We start from the raw sequence: 17,105 nt of genomic DNA, 5'->3' as shown, positions 1-17,105 counted from the left end.
ACCCCCAGCAGCCCCACCCCTGGGTTCTAGCACAGCATACTACGGCCCCAGCTTCATTTGACGCGTCTCCAATCTCTCCTGGACCTCAGAGAATCAGAAGAGGTCTTCTGCATGCAGTGAGGTCTGCTCGACTTACTCAGTTCATTCATCCGGTTGATTTCTTCAGGGGGCGTACTGACTTCCGCACTCTGGCCTTGTCCCTCGACGATCCTCAATTCTTCCAAGGACAGTCCGGAACGGGTCATGGGCACAGATGAAAAGTTGCTCTGGGGAAAAACACAAACGAACGGGAGATGTCTAGTAAAGATGGCCTCCCGCTTCCTTCCTCTACAATGCCAAGCTTATAGAGACGTACTTAAGTAAGATGTTACCTTGTCGAAATACTCGTTGTCGAATGAGATCTTGGCTGTGCCAGACTGCCGAACGCCAGAGCCATAATCGGGGGCCTCTTCGTCGGCTATCGAAAAAAAAAAAGAGAAAGAACCGATGTAGGAGAATATTTGTCGCATGGGGTTGAATTTGGTGCTCTCTGAGCTTAGTGGTTTTCTCTGCCGAAGTTTCATTACCAAACTAGGTAACACTATTGTCTAGTCTGCTCTCGAGTTGCCATAAACCAGGGGGGATGGGAAACTGGCCAAACTGCACAGCAGCCAAAAACAGATGCACATTCCACGGTTATCTCCCTCAAGGCTGTATCCCAGGGATACCTACAGCGGCCGGAGGGGGAGTGACCTCTACAACCGGTGAAATTGCTCCATTGGCAAATGTGATTGATGACACACCCTGGGGGGAGGGGGGAAAATAGGGTCATAATTGGAGTGTAAATTACGTAGGGTCAGAGCTGGCTTCACTTGGGAACTTGCCGACATGAAGCTCCTAATAAATGACTGGATTTCTTTTGAAGCTTGGCTCAAGGCTCATGATTTAATTAGGGCATCCATTGGAACCCAGAACACGTCTTGAGGTCACCTACTTTGGTAATGAAACATCTGCAAGAAAACCATCAAGCTTAGAGACGACCAAGGACACCTCAAAGGGAAAGAGGCAAAATAACAGCAGTTAAGAGAAACGAGCCTTCAAACACCATGACTTACATCTTTAAAAGGTTACAGTTCTGTTACTGGCCCAAACCATGAAGAAACCAACAATGCCATGAACAAACCAATAGCTACCTTCAGGTTCTTGGCAAGGCCTGGCTGCAACTTACCAGCTATAGCTTGGACTGCCACACGTAGAAATCCACGCACTTCTCCTTTCTCGCTGACAACAGCCACTCTGTGGATGAGGGGGACTGGATAGAGAAGGTTGCTTAAGTATACAAACGCCCTGAAGGAAAAGAACGATGGAAACCAAACCTTAGACCCTCATTTGTAAAACGAGAGAGTTTACGCTTGCTTAATTTGAGTTGAGATGGTATTTGGTTGAGGACAAGCACAGTAACGACTCATCTGTTAGGAAGCTTGAAATGAAACACAGCTAGACTCATCTTACTCTTAACAAATCACCGACAATTTAACCCATCTCACAGACAACTCTCAGTTGCTTACATGACACGAAAACTTAAAAGCAAAAATTATGAAGGCAATTACTGAACACATGTCAAATTTTAGCTCTTCTGCACTATGGATTTGGAGCAAGCTGGAATATTTTTAATATTTTAACCAGTTACCAAATCTCTTTCGCGGCAATGTCAAGGTTGTTGCTGACATTTAGAAGCCATAACAATGTTTAAAGGGCATGTATTTTTCAGAAACCCTCTATTACTGTACAGTTTACATTAAAACTTACGTGTTTAAGTAGCAATTTAAATATTGCATTTTTGTGTAAGTTAGCTTTGCCAAATGTAAAAACAAAAACACCAAAAAACAAAACCCTGGTCTTTGCAGCAGAATAAAATAAGGGCATGAACTTCGAATTGTATTTTCTACTTCCCAGCCCCTGCCAATAGACTGGCCCTACAGATATAGGGGCTCTATGTCACAAATGGCCAACTATAAGCACCCATGAATAATTAAACTGGGGAAAAAGAAACACTGCAGATTAGAAATATGGGAAATTTTTATACGGTCGTGTTAATCTATTCTGTCAGCGCCCGTGTGCTTTCCCCCACAACCGATGGGAATTTCCTGAAATGAAGAGAAGGTAAAGCAATGCAAAAACACAAGCACAAACGGTGGTCTGTGTCGTCTACGACGACAACAAAAATGTCAGTGGAGTGCAACACAAAAGGGGAGGAAACGCCAGCAATACCAACACAATGGAGACACAAACCGAAATGGCTGCAACTCAAAAACTAAGACAAATAGGCCTCCTTTTTCCAGCCTGCTTTGCAAGTTTTATTTCAGAGGGAAGCGAATTCTTTTAAGGCGGCAGCAGCAGCAGACTGAAAGGAAAGGAGAGGCTTGAAAGATTGGCGAGACAAGAGCAGCCCCTTCACATAAAAAGCCAAGCCAGATGAGAAAATAAAAGTTTAACGTGGAAATAAAAAAAAAAAAGGAGGGAGGGGGGAGGATTAAAAGGTGACTAACAGAACACAAAGGAAGTCTGGGATGGGTTGAAGGCAAAGGCCTCATTTCAGACGCCTTCCTCCTACCAATAAACAACTATTTCACACGATGTGCCAAAAGAATTGACTGCAAGGACCGGCATTTTTCCCCTGAGCCGCAAAGCGGAGGCCCAACCCAGCCTCCAGGTGTGAGCCACTGCACGGTTTACAAGCTCTAGCTTAACAAACAGGGCCAGGAAGAAGATAAAAGATGGGGAATTCCTCAGGTTGTCCCGAGTGGTAAGATGTCAACAGCGAGATGCAGGTCACTCTGGCCACAATCCCAAAATTCGCTGGTTATGAGCTGAGTGCAACTTCTATTCCTGGTTTTTAAGTACGCCGTAGGCCTGTTTGATCATTTCTAAATGGTGGCCAACCTCGTTTAGGGTAAAAAGACAGAACGGTTGGGTTCTCGCCATCACCATGGCTTAGGACCGGGATACTTACGGGACCGTCTTCTGCCGGCTTCAATCTCCCAACGACCGGTGCGTTCCCACAGAGAGGGACTCCTCAGGGTGCCGTCAGCCAAACAATGTCGACTGGCGGCCCCCAGGGGGAGGGCCTTCTCTGTGGGGGCTCCTACCCTGTGGAACGAGCTTCCCCTTGGGCTTCGACAACTACCTGACCTTAGGACCTTTCGCCACGAACTTAAAACCTATTTATTTCGTATGGCTGGACTGGCCTGATTTTAAATTTTAAATTTTAAATTGAATTTCAGGTTTTAAATTTTTGTAATTCTTATGGGGTGTAATGTTATTTTAAATTTTTTGGCAATATTTGAATCAGTTTTTTAAGGGTTGTTTTAATTATTGTGTATGTTTCTGTTTGTATTTTATTTGCCTGTTCACTGCTTTGAGTCCTTCGGGAGAAGGGCGGTATACAAATTAAAACATTATTATTATTATTATTATTATTATTATTATTATTATTATTATTATTATTATTATTATTATTATTATTATCATCACGCTAAGCTGGGACCAACAATAGTCCTGGAAATGCAACGCCAAGATGCAACGTCTTCAGGTGTCATATTAACGGAACAGCAAACCATGTTACGGGGAACCAGAGCAATGGCCGCCTCCAGATGTGATGTGAAGTAAAGATTAAGAAATCGTAATCGCGATTTATTGTGATGTTGATATTGACAATCAAGAGATCTTCATTCATATGAACGTATTTTTGAGAGTGTCAGCTGGTATTTTGTATGTATATTGAGAAAAGGGAACTAGAGACCTGGGGTGAAATGTAAAATTTGTTACTACCGGTTCTGTGGGTGTGGCTTGATGGGGGAGGGGTAATGTGACTGGGTGGGCGTGGCCAACTTTTTTTTTTTTTACTTTTACTTTTAAAAGCAACCTCTTCAGCCAAAGAGGTTGTAAAAAAATGCTTTTAAAAACCTCTGACGATCAGGCAACTCAGCTGGGATCGCCAGAGCCTTTTAAAAGCATTTTTTACAATCTCTTCAGCCAAAGAGGTTGTAGAAAAAAATGCTTTTAAAAGCCTCTGATTATCCCAGCTGAGCCATGCGATCATCAGGGTTTTTTTTTTACTTTTAAAAGCATTTTTTTGGCCAAAGAAAAAATGCATTTAAAAGTTAAAAAAAATATATCGGATGATCACGTGGCTCAGCTGGGCATGGGGTTGGCAGGGACTTTTGCTACCGGTTCTCCGAACCACTCGCCGCCATCGCTACTGGATTGGGCGATCCGATCCAAACCGGGAGCATTTCATCCCTGCTAGAGACCCTCTAGAGAAATGAAAACTCCCCTAAAGCATGATTTAAAAGTCAAACCAGGATTTAGATTCTGATCCATGGTTACAAAGAAAAATGCTGACACTGCAGTTTTTAAGTCTTATGTGCGTAAGTTTTAACAGTTTCAAAGGCAACTGTCGCACAACTGAAGTGCCGGATTTTTGCTTTTTAAAAATGATAATTTGACAGTTAAGTGGTTTCATTGTTGTGAATCATCCAAAGTTGTATTTTCGATGGGTGGTCGTGCAAATATAAAAAACTGAAATGATCCATAATTACTTTTCTTGTCTCTGTTAAAGCCCTCCACACACAACTACCCCATTGACTTTGTTGGTCAGAAGACCGCAGAAGAGGAGCCCATGACCTCAGGATACTGCAATCGTCCTAAATATGAGTCACTGGGCAAGTATCCGGATTTTGACCACGTGACCATGGGGATGCCGCAACGGTCGTAAGTGTGAACCAAAGATAGGTTTCACATAATTTTACCACCGGTTCGCCACACACCAAAAGTGTGAGCGCGCGCTCGTGTGGCCTTCCGCGCATGTGCTTTGCTCGCGGACACGGTTTGTACACAGCTTAGAAAACATGGCTAACTAGGATGGCATAGCGGCAGGGCGTTTGGGCGGGCCCACCTGCAGGTCACCACTACCGGTTTGCCCAAACCGGTCTGAATACTTGTTGTGGTCTGCCAGCAGCCTGAGGAGCTAGCAACGGAGTCAGACAGCGATGAGGCTGAGGTGGGGCCAGGGCCATTGGGGAGTGAGGTGCGGATTCCAGAGGTTGACAGTAGTGAGGCAGAGGAACAGGAGGAGCCTGTTCCTAATGCATGCATGAGAAGAGCTGCCAGAAGACAAGAGCAGCTCAAGCAAAGAGGACGACTCGGGAGTAGTGCCAAGAGATGATTGGCCCCTCCCATAAGGTTTAAAAGACCAGCAACGGTGTTTGGGCTCTTGGCCGGAAAACAACATTGATAGCTTTGTCTTGTTGCATTTGCCAAGAAAGGCCTTTGACAGTTTGCCTAATTGGACCAAGGTTGTCGATAGGACTGAGGAATTTGTGTTGGGAGGAATTCGTTTTCAGTTGAACGATGCTGGAAATGAACTACTTCTCAGCTGTTCGAATAAAGCTTTTTGTTTTTTTTCATAGACTGAGTTTCCTATTACCTACTGGGGCCTGGGTCACAACAATACCACCACTGGTGTGAACATCCCTTTTTTCACTGCTGTGGTAACTTTGAGCAGTCACTAAACGAACTGTTTTAAGTTGAGGACTACCTGTATGATGCAGGCTAGGAATTCAAGGAGAGGAGATCCAATTATCCTGAAATAAGAAGTTTGGAGGAAACCAGCCTGGGATTTGTCTGGACTGGCTCCTTTTTTGTGAGGAAGGACACGCGGCTCATGGGAAAACAACAAAGCCAGTCCCTGCTGGTCATTCTTACAGTCGACCTCACCAACCTTCCCACCAAAATGAACCAAGGGGAGCGGTCGTAAAACGGATCATGGCCATCGCTGAAGCAGTCCAATCCCTCCTCGGTCCCGACGTCGGAGCCCGTGTCGTCCACAAAGGCCTCGTCGTCGAAATCCGTCATCTCGTCTTGCTGCTCGTCGGCCAGCTCCGTGATATCGGAATCGGCGGTGGAGAAAGTGGGGGAGGGCGTGCGGTCAGCCAGGCGCTCATTCACACAGCCGTGGAAAATGGGGGAGCTAGAGATAGCGGTTAACGGAACACTTCGATTAACGTGGCAAGGGAGGAGGGGAGGGGAGGGGGAGAGAAAGAAAGGGATAGCGTCATTCGGAAAAAAAGGAGGGGCTCTGCGGCCGGCGGAGCCCAGCGCACAGCCCACCGGAACAACAATCACAAGGCAAAGCTTTGGGGGGGGGGGTCGGGGGGGGGCAGAGAAGGGGCGCGAGACAAAGCACAGTGTGGAGGAAAGGCAGGCTCTCCTACGCTGAGCTGGGTGCGGATGGCGGCAAAACGTTTCCGGGCGAGAGAAACTAGCATTTTCTCTAAGCTGTCAAAGCAAAATATTTCAACCCCTTCTGCAAAACTTTGCACATAGAAACAGAGAGATAGGATCACTTTTATTGTCACTGTTGCGGCCTTTTGGCCGCCGGGACCCTCCAGCAGCCGAATCAGAGAAGGAGGCGGCGTGGGAGTCAGAGTCAGCATCAAGGCAACCTGAGAGCTCTGACAGGGAAGAGGGGATGGAGCTGGCAGAGAGAGACAGAGAGACAGAGAGACAGAGAGACAGAGCCTGGGCCGTCCGTCATCCCTCAGATGGAGAGTCAACAGCCCCCAGGTCTGGAGGTGGCTGATGAGGAAAAGGAGGAACAGCTGGGCCCAGTGCCTGTCGCGCGGATGCACAGAAGGCAGAGGAGAGGAGAGCAGTGGAAATCCGTGGGCTGGTCCTTGGGACGGAACAGCCACCTCTGCTAGCGAAGCCCCGCCCTAGCTCTGGGGATAAAAGGCAGGGGGCGGAGACGAATAGATGTGGCAGACAACTAGTCATCTTCCGGACGGACAGACTTGTTAGCTTGCGTTGAGAGAAACTTTTTGCCAGCGCTGCTGCTGGCGCTCCTAATAAAGGAATTATTAATTTAACTTCAGAGGATTTGTCATGTTTGGGGAGCTGGGTTTGAATGTACACTAATCGGCATACATTAAAATGGAATTTTAAATCCATCTCTAATCCAAATACAAAACTCCCTTCCTGGGGGAAGCTAAAGGGTCGGGGGAAGACCACGTGACCCGTTCTTTCATGGGGAACTAGCTCACTACAGGCAGGGAGATCATTTGGTGGGGTAGAAGCTGACTGGCATCCCGGGCAATTCTCCCCAATCTAAATTTCCACTGAACTAGGAAAATAAGTTGGGTGGGTTTTAGGGAAACCAAGGCAGCAGTGCGATTTAGATCGACTTCTTACACACCGAATTCTTTTTTTTTTCTCTCCTCCCAGTGGAAAAAGTTGCGCGCGTGGTTGAAATAGGCAGGCTGCTACCAAGTCGAGGAAATGCAGGTGTACACCAAAGCAAAAGGGTGGGTTGTTTTTTTTTTGGAAAAAAGCAAATTAACAACATCCTGCTACCTGGATGATTTTAAGCGGAAGAAAGCCTGGATTCTCGGCGTGGATCTTTTTTTTAACCCACTCTTCTTCCAGAAACAGATCTCAGGAGCAAGAGTGGGTCTAATCTGAACCCCTGGCTCTTTTCTGAAGGAGGGTTCAGAAGTCAAAATTTTCCATGGAATGGCATTTCCCATGTGTTCGCATCCAAGGAAAACGCGATTGATCGACTGAATTTCTAACTGATAACCGGCCGGCCCCCTTGCGTAAAAGTCCCGTTCCCGACCATGCATCTATCCAGGTGGGGATACGACAGGACGATGCCGCCCCTTCAGACCAGCCATTGCCAAAGGTATTCCCACGAGGCCGAGGGGCCCCCCCTTCCGCGTGGAATTGGGTTCCACCTACCTCCCAACCAGCTTGAACCAATGGAATCGGTCGTAGAAAGGGTCGCTGCCCGTCATGGTGCTCTCATTCTCTTCCTGGGCATCGGAGGCCATCTCTCCGGCTCGGTCGTACATTTCCCTCATCAGCTCCAGCCTCTGCCTACAAAGCAGAAGACGACCAAGGAGTCAAGAGAGAGACAGCCTGGATCCATTTAAATTACCTAAAAGGTTTTCGGGCTTCCTGCCTACCATCTGATGCCTACAGAAGCAGGGTTTTTTTTAAACAGTAGCATCTTCACGGCTGAAGGGCCTCCTAAAGCAGGGGTCTCCAACCTTGGTCATTTTAAGACTTGTGGACTTCAACTCCCAAAGCAAAGCTGGCTGAGGAACTCTGGGAGTTGAAGTCCACAAGTCTTAAAATGACCAAGGTTGGAGACCCCTGTCCTAAGGCACTAAGGGACCATATTTTTGGGAATATAAGATGCACTTTTTCCCCCCTAAAAGAGGGTGAAAATTTGGGTGCGTCTTATACAACGAATGTCGCCCCACCCACCCCCACCCTTTGGCCTCTGCCTCTCAGCAATTTGCCTCCTTGTAGCAAACAGCCCGTTTCAGTTTCAGCTTCAGCACAGCCTGATTAGCACAAGCAGCTGATTGTCAGTTGGATCGGCCTCCCGACCATCAGCTGTTTCCGGCTGCAGGGATTGCCATAGCCTGTTGCCACCTCTGCGCTCCAGTTTCGGCCTCCGCTGTTTGCTGTTTGCTGCAAGGAGGCAAATTGCTGGGAGGCAGAGGGAGCTCTCCGGGCCAGATAAGCTTGTAAATTCACCCTTGAAAGACTTAGCTGAAGGTGAATGAGGGAAATTCACAGTAATTTAATAAAAAGGGGTTTTTTTTTGTCGGGATAAGAAGTCTGCTTCGTAGTCTGGGAACGCCTAGGTCAGAACAGTCATTCCTTGCCCACCTGAGTTTTTCCAGGGACCAGTAGTGAGTAGCGCCGTTCTTTAGATCCTGGACCTCTACTGCCACCACGGTGCGAGGGAAGGGGCAATGGCTGCGGGGCTTGTCTGAGTCGGCGGGCATCAGCTCCGGAGGTAACGGGGAGTAGAGTGTGTCGGTCAGCAGAACAAACTGGAACTGTACCTGGAAGGATCCGAAGTGAATGAAGATACGGAGCTAAACACAAAGGCTCTTTCTCCCCCCGACTGGTGCTACTGTGACAATATATACTGCTCTTGCATATGGAGGTTCTTGGAAGCCCTCAAGGTTGATGGCCACTTGTGATGACCCGGGGCACGGCACAGAGGCAGCACAGTCAGCTGACAGTTCAAACCGCCCCTTTATTGCTCAAAATATTCTCCAAACGCTCCCACGTTTCTGGCAAGTGATCACACACACACACACACACACACACACACACACCCCTCCAGCAGCCTCTGGCTGCAAATAGTCTAGCGCAATGCTGTGAGCACAACGGCTACAAACAAGAACTCCAGCAGGGCAAGGGAATAAGTCAATTAGTCCAGGAAGCAGAGGAACAAAGCAAAAAATCCAAGAAACGTCCAACGTCGGCAACAGCACGCAACACTCAATGAATTCAGTGTTTGTTCCCGACAAATGCTCCTCCCCACAGCGTCTCCTTAAGTCTCAGTCCCCAGGTGTGCCTTATGAAGAGAGGCGGGGCGATCTCTTCCCGAGTAGTCGGGTCAGCCAGTGCTGTTCTCGCCTTCTCTCCACTCTCTGTGCTCGAGGATCAGGAGGGGGTGGTCCTTGCTCATCGCCTGAGCTCTCATGTTCACTGCCTAGCCTCTCTTGGTCATCCTACCCCCCCCACCCTTCCTCTCTGCCTACAAGCCGTCCCAATCCTGAAAGGCCCTGACCTGCCTCGGCATGTTCCTCCCCACATTCCTCCAGAGCCAACGAAGCTGCCCCCTCGATCTCTGTCAGCTCCAATTCCGGCTGCTCTTCCTCCCCACAGATTCAGGCATGGCACCACTGATGGGCTTTGCCAATTAGCCAATTAGCCTAAACCCAGAGGCGCCCTTGTTCAAAACGACTTGATCTTTCTCCAATTAAGACGCATGGACTTCAAGCTCCCAGAACGCAAGCCGGCTGGGGGATTCTGGGAACTGAAGTCCACCCGTCTTCGAGCGGCCAAGTTGGAGAACCGCTGGTCTAGCTGGACCCTGTGATTTGTCAATGGGTAGCCTTGCTCCAAGAATCCCCTTACCTTCTTTTTCAGCTCCACACTAATGGCGTTGCCTTCCTTCAGGTAGACTGCATTGCCCCACAGCTGATCTCTTAAAGAGGTAAACTGGTGGAACTTCCATTTGCGGAAAGCCCACTGGGCAAGGTCGTACTCGTGCTGAGTCCAAGGCACTGAAAAAAAACAAAACAAATGCGAGACGCATAGGTTAGTTCCTAAGGTCTACGCGAAAGAAAGGGTCTTTTTCTACGGTGGCCTGTAGGGCAGTGGCTGGCTGGGGAATTCTGGGAATTGAAGTCCAGGTATCTCAAAGTTGCCAAGGTTGAAAATCACTGCCTAACCCTAATCCTAACTCAAAGAAATGTTCCTTGTAGAACATTACGACACTACAGTGCCTGGAAGTGTCGTTCCTCCAGACACAGGTAGTCCTCGGCTTATGACGGCAATTGAGCCCAAATTTTCTGTTGCTAAGTGAAACATCTGTTAAGTGACTCTTGCCCACTTTACGACCTTTCTTGCCCCAGCTGTTAAAGTGGATCCCTGCAGTTACTAAGTCAGCAACACGGTTGTTAAGTGAATCCGGCTTCCCCATGGACTTTGCTTGTCAGAAGGTCGTTGAAAGGGGATCACATGACCCCGGGATACTGCAATCGTCATAAATACGAGTCCGTTGCCAATTGCATTTCGATGTTGATCATGTGACCCTGGGGAGAGGCCACGACGGTCATGTGAAAAACAGTGGCAAGTCACTTTTTTCTCGTGCCATTGTAGCTTTGAACGGTCAGTAAAAGAATTGTGGTTAAGTCAAGGACTCGCTGCACTTCGAAGGGTCACGTGGCTTAGAACTTGTGGCTTTTGTAAGCTTTTGGTGGCCTTTTTGTCTTAAAACTCTTTTCTTGAAACGAACATTATTTATTTATTTATTTATTTATTAGATTTTTATACCGCCTTTCTCCCGAAGGACTCAGGGCGGTGTACAGCCAACGATAAAAAGTTGATATACATACAATTTAAAACCAAGATTTAAAACTAAGCAAATTACAAAAAGGCCAATATTAAAATTTAAAAATTTAAAAAACCCTAAGACAATAAAAACCCAATTTAAAATTAATAAAACTATTATGTCAGTCCCGCTTGAATAAATAGATGTGTTTTTAGCTCACGGCGAAAGGTCCAAAGATCAGGCACTTGGCGTAAGCCAGGGGGAAGTTCATTCCAGAGCGTCGGGGCTCCAACAGAGAAGGCCCTGCTCCTGGGGGCCGCCAGCCGACATTGTTTGGTGGACGGCACCCTGAGTAGGCCCTCTCTGTGTGAGCGTACGGGTCGGTGGGAGGCATGAGGTAACAGCAGGCGGTCCCGTAAGTACCCAGGCCCTAAGCCATGGAGCGCTTTAAAGGTGGTAACCAAAATCTTGAAGCGCACCCGAAAGACCACAGGAAGCCAGTGCAAACTGCGTAGTAGTGATGTTACATGGGAGCCACGAGTGGCTCCCATTACTACTCGCGCAGCCGCATTCTGGACTAACTGCAGTCTCCGGGTGCACCTCAATGGCAGCCCCATGTAGAGAGCATTGCAATAATCCAACCGAGACATAACCAGAGCGTGAGTGACCGTGCATAAGGCATTAGTCCCCTAGGTTTTAAAAACATGAGTAATGGCTTCTTCTTCTTCTTTTTTTAAACTGCCCAAACCACCAAATAAGGGTTAAGATGACAGATGACGCCGCCGCTTCCACCTTACAAATTCAGTAACCCCCTCGGGTTGCAATAATAATAATTTCTAAGTCTCACTGGGCAAGTCAGCCACCATGTCCTGCAGGAAAAGAAATCAGTGGAATATCCTGGAAAAAGCGGGCGTAAAATGAAAAGAACAGCTGGAAAAATTCTCATCCTGTTCCTGCAGGAGTTGGTTCCCGGCCCGGGCTCCATTTTCAACTCACCCTCCTCTTCCTCTTCTTCTTCCTCTTCCTCAGTAGTCTCGGCAGCCAAGGACCGGGTCTCGACCTGTTTTTGCAAGGCCTGGAGTTTGCTTTCGTAATCCTGAAGGGGGAACAAGAAAACACTGTGTAGGAGAAGAAAACAAGGGAAAAGTGGGGGGAGAGGGAGGAGGAAGGGAGAGAAAAAAAGAAGAGGAGGAAGACAGAGAGAGAACACTCCAGGGAGGAGAATGTGAGAAACAGACCAGGAGAGAGAAACAGGCAAGGACGATGCTGTTGCTTCCATGAGAGATTACTGTATTTTTCGGAGTATAAGATGCACCTTAGTTTTTGGGGAGGAAAATAAGAAAAAAGCTGATTGGCGCTTGGAATACCCCCAATCAGCTGTTCCTAGAGGTGAATTTTAGCAACAGGTTCCTTGATTGTGAGCTCTGTGCCTTGCTTTTTTTTTTTGCTTTTTTTTTCTGCCTCTGAAAGCCTCCGAAACAGCTTCAGAAAAAAAGCCTCTGAAGCTCTGTTTGGGGCCTTCTTTTCTGAAGCTTCATTCTGATGCTTTTTTCAGCCTCTGAAACCTCCCTTTGAGAAGCTGGACAGGGCTACATTCGGAGTATAAGACGCACCCAGATTTTCACCCTCTTTTTTTGGGGGGGAAAGATGCATCTTATACTCCAAAAAATATGATAGTTGCCTTTAGAGCAACAGGCTTTGGATGTAGGGGATGAATCAGGCCTGTGGGCATTTCTTGTCCAGTTCAGCAAAGGTAAGAGATTTGGGAATATGGCAAATACATTTGGCCGTAGCAACAGCCAAAGGCCATTGAGGAGCAATGGCTTTTCCCTTTCAGCTGCGTGTCGAAAGAAGCAAATCCTTTTTACAGTGTGTTCAGGACTGATGGGCGTCGTTATGCAGGGCATGTGGCGAGCTGGATGCCAATCCAAGCCTTACGACAAATCACACCGGTATTTGGGTGGGAAGAGAGAGCGGTGTGGGTGGCCTAAAGGTGGAGCTCTGGCCTCACAATCAAGAGGCTGCGAGTTGGATCCTAGGTAGGGGACCCTTGAGAATATGTCTGCTGAACATAAACTCCACATTGGCGACAGGAAGGGCATCTGGCCAGTAAACACTCAGCTACCATTCAGTTGCCCAGACTCCACCCCGCAAGGGATTATGGAGTCGTTAAAAGATGATGATTTGGGTGGGAAGGGACAGAGAAGACCAACCCTGCAGCAAAGGGATGGTTTCGCAATCTCAGAACCCAGCCATCACTACGTCAATTATCAAAAGAAGTCTTCACAGGCTTATGGAGCTAGTCTTTTCTCTGAAGATTGCACAGTAGAGGTGGGGCGTTTGCACACCCAGCAATGCTCTGAGTGTTCACCATGCGCTGAAGAAGCTATGATGGGGTTAGTTGGTGAATCTCAATGCAAAGATTGTGCACAAAAGCAGGACATAGGAGAATGTGTAGCACCCTGAGTGATGGAAGTAATGGAAAGATGGCTGGATTATTAGAGCAGTTTTTCAGAGTAGCCGTTTCTCCCACAGATATATAGCTGCGGGTGCCATCACTACACAGGCAGTCCTTGACTTATGACCGCCGTGGAGCTGAAATATTGCTGCTGCTAAGCAAAACGCTGGTTAAGTGAGCTCTGCCCCATTTTGTGACATTTCTTGGTTGCAGTTGTTAAGCGAATCGCTGCGGTTCTTAAATTAGTAACACGGCCTTTAAGTGAATCTGGCGTGTCCGTCGATTTTGCTTGTCAGGTCACAAAAGGGAAACACATGACCCCGGGGCAGTGCAACCGTCATAAATATGAGCCAGTTCCCGAGAGTCCCCGTTTTGATCACATGCGATCTGAACAAAGGGAGGTTGCAACGGTCGTTGAGTGTGAAAAACGGTCGTAAGCCGCTTTTCTCAGTGCCGTCGTAACTTAGGGGACGGTCCCTAAACAAACTGTTGTGAGGACGATCTATTCAGAAACTAAAGGCTGCATTTAATAAATGATGACCATTATTGCTAAAAGGAGACTGGATTCAAACCTATTGGAATGGCCTTGTTATTATGACCATATTTCAGGATCTAAAAGGACTTTTTGGCTTTTCTAAAGATACTGTAATTATCGTTCTCCAGGCACCGAGTGCAACTTAATCCTTCCCCAACCCAACAGCAATAGCCCTTAAGACTTATATACCGCTTCACAGTGCTTTACAGCCCTGTCTAAGCAGTTTACAGAGTCCCCCTCTTGCCCGTAACAATCTGGGTCCTCATTCCAGACCTGGGAAGGATGGAAGGCCGAGTCAACCTGGAGCCAGTCAGGATCGAACTGTTGGCAGTCGGCAGAGTTAGCCTGCAATACCGCATTCTAACCACTGTGCCACCACGACTCTTGTAGCAGTAGTGCTTAGGGCTTATATACCGCTTCACAGGGCTTTACAGGCCCCTCTAAGCGGTTAACAGAGTCAGCCTCTTGCCCCCCAACAACCTGGATCCTCATTTTACCGACCTCGGGAAGGACAGAAGGCTGAGTCAACCTTGAGCTGGTCAGGATCGAACCCCTGGCAGTCAGCAGGAATTAGCTTGCAATTCTGCATTCTAACCACTATGCCACTGTAGCAGAGAGCCATAGTGTTAGTTAATAATAACACCCTAACCCTCAACCCATTACACTGAAAAAGGTCGGTAAAATGAGGACCCAGGTTGCGGGCAAGAGGTTGACTCCGTAAACTGCTTAGAAGGGTCTGTAAAGCATTGTGAAGCGGTATATAAGTCTGAGCGCTATTGCTACAAGAGTCATGGTGGCACAGAGGTTAGAATGCAGTATTGCAGGCTAACTCTGCCGACTGCCAACAGTTCGATCCTGACTTAATTATACACTTAATAATAACACCCTAACCCTCAACCCATCACACTGCGGCCTCTTCAATCAGCACATCTGGAAGACGCAGAGTAAGGAAAAATTGCTCTCTTTTTTTTCCTAGGTGGAATAAAATCTGGCAACAGGGTTATCTGAAAATTAATTCTGGTGGATTTTTCAGGAGAGGAAAATTGAATTAGAGCCAACACTGCCCCACACGTGATCCTTAAAAACAGCCACACAGCTTTATCCTATTCTTACATTTCCAACATGTACACACACACACCTCCCAAACAAACTTCCTGATCTCTGGAAGTTTTACAGGAAGTCCTCAACCTATGAGCACAGCTGAGCACAGCATTTCTTTTAAGTGAGACGTCGATTAAGTGAGTTGTTCCCCATTTTATGAATTTTCTGAAGGGTCGTCTGAAAGGCGTTTGTTTTTTTTTCAAGCGGCAACTGGAAAAACTTTCTTGTTTTTCTTTGAAGACGTTTTCACTTCTCATCCAAGAATGGATGAGGATCTCTTCAGGGTGACACAGATAAACCTCCAAATGGCCTCAACCGCTCTCTAAAAAGAACGCAAATGTCTGCTGCAAAGAGCATCAATCCTTCCGTTCCCCGCCATCCAGACAGAACTGAAGAAGCTTCTTGGGGATGAGAAGCGAAACATCTTCAAAGAAAAACAAAGAAGTCCAGTGGGGCCTTGGAAAAAAAAGCGCCTTTGGGTTTTCTTGCCACCTGTTGTGTCTCGTCCGATCTCACCACCACAGCCGGGGTCTGCTTATCTGCTTCCGAACGCTGAAGAATGTCCTAGCATGCCTCCCGGCCCCAGCCCTGGCTCCATGCCCGGACAGGCTGAGGAGGAAGAAGTACCTCCAGCCCCCAGCTCTGGCTCCATGCCCAGGCAAACGGAGCAACTAGACCCCTCCCCCTCCTCCACAGCATGTGAGCCTGAGGAAGGTCTATTACCAACAGCTGCCGATTGGAGTGACCCTCGCTTCAGAAGAATTGATAGGCGGCGGCATCAGAAGGAAGGGAGGGGCAGGCCTGGATAAGTGCTGAGTCATGGAGCCACACCCCATGGCCTATATAAAGGACCTGCTTTCTGGCATTCTCTGAGTCAGGCAAAGTCTAAACATATCTTGCTGAAGTCACTTTCTGGTCTCCTGCCTGCCCTGAGGACTTTGCTAGGACTTTGGCAGAGCTGCAGAGGCACGCCTGATTCGGATTTCCCTGACCCGGCCGTCAGCGGAGGAGTGGGTCACGACACCACCGTTCTTACGTGAATCACTGCAGTTAAGCGGTTGTTAAGTGAATCGGGTTTCCCCGTTGACTTGGCTTGTTCGAAAACAAGGTATTCATTCACACGACCCCCAGCTCACCGCCACAAATCTGAGCAAGTTGCCAAGCGCCTGAGTTTTGAGCACGTGACCAGGGGGTTGCTTCGATGGTCATTAAACGAATGGTTGTAAGTCAGCGATTACTCTACGTACTACGTGGACCAACAATTTCAGGGGAAGAAACATTACCATGTTTCCCTGAAAATAAGACCTCTCCTGATAATAAACCCAATCGGGCTTTTTAGCGCATATGCTAAAATACCGCCCCTCCCGAAAATAAGCCCTCCCCAAAAATATTTAACTGCACGAGCAGCCGGTCCCTGCCATTTTATAATATAATATTATAATATATTTCCTCTGGTTAGTGTTAGGGAAAGAGGTGGAAATCAGGTAAGACGGCAAGAGGAGCCCCGTCTTGCTCTAAAGGTAAAGGTAAAGGTTCCCCTCGCACATACATGCTAGTCGTTCCCGACTCTAGGGGGCGCTGCTCATCTCCGTTTCAAAGCCGAAGAGCCAGCGCTGTCCAAAGACGTCTCCGTGGTCATGTGGACGGAATGACTCAACGCCAAAGGCGCACGGAACGCTGTTACCTTCCCACCAAAGGTGGTCCCAATTTTTTCTACTTGCATTTTTACGTGCTTTCAAAACTGCTTGGTTGGCAGAAGCTGGGACAAGTAATGGGAGCTCACCCCATTACACGGCAGCACTAGGGATTCGAACCGCTGAGCTGCCAACCTTTCGACTGACAAGCTCAACGTCCTAGCCCCTGAGCCACTGTGTCCCGTGTCACCGTGTCCCGTGTCTTGCTCTACTCGCCCCAAAATAAGGCCAAGCACTTATTTTGGGGTTCAAAAAAAAATATAAGACAGGGTCTTATTTTCAGGGAAACACGGTAAGAATAAGAAAATGTGAAGAACTATTTTCACAGATGTTTGAGTGTGGCTCTTTTATCCTTGATGGGAAGGAATTGATCTAAGGAATGAAAAACCAAGTGGTGGAAGGGGAAGGACGACG

At 47.7% G+C, this 17,105-nt stretch overlaps 1 protein-coding gene across 7 annotated transcripts in view; it reads right to left on the bottom strand.

Annotated features, from left to right (window-relative positions):
- Window positions 1-17,105, bottom strand: part of KIF1B (kinesin family member 1B) — a 134,208-nt gene that overhangs the window by 34,465 nt on the left and 82,638 nt on the right. For 5 of the 7 annotated variants that reach the window (XM_058161269.1, XM_058161268.1, XM_058161272.1 and 2 more), the window contains 8 exons: window positions 11,900-11,999; window positions 9,985-10,133; window positions 8,719-8,897; window positions 7,777-7,914; window positions 5,762-6,010; window positions 1,208-1,326; window positions 372-457; window positions 137-266 (listed from right to left, as the gene is read on the bottom strand). In XM_058161269.1, coding sequence (XP_058017252.1) covers window positions 137-266; window positions 372-457; window positions 1,208-1,326; window positions 5,762-6,010; window positions 7,777-7,914; window positions 8,719-8,897; window positions 9,985-10,133; window positions 11,900-11,999 — 1,150 coding nt within the window. The remainder of the gene's footprint in view (window positions 1-136; window positions 267-371; window positions 458-1,207; window positions 1,327-5,761; window positions 6,011-7,776; window positions 7,915-8,718; window positions 8,898-9,984; window positions 10,134-11,899; window positions 12,000-17,105) is intronic. The other 2 variants (XM_058161274.1, XM_058161275.1) reach the window with 1 other exon arrangement.

This window comes from Ahaetulla prasina, chromosome 18 (genome assembly GCF_028640845.1).
Source record: "Ahaetulla prasina isolate Xishuangbanna chromosome 18, ASM2864084v1, whole genome shotgun sequence".
Lineage (NCBI taxonomy): Eukaryota > Metazoa > Chordata > Lepidosauria > Squamata > Colubridae > Ahaetulla > Ahaetulla prasina.
The sequence above is the reverse complement of the archived record's forward strand: the minus strand, read 5'-3'. Positions and strand labels throughout refer to the sequence as shown.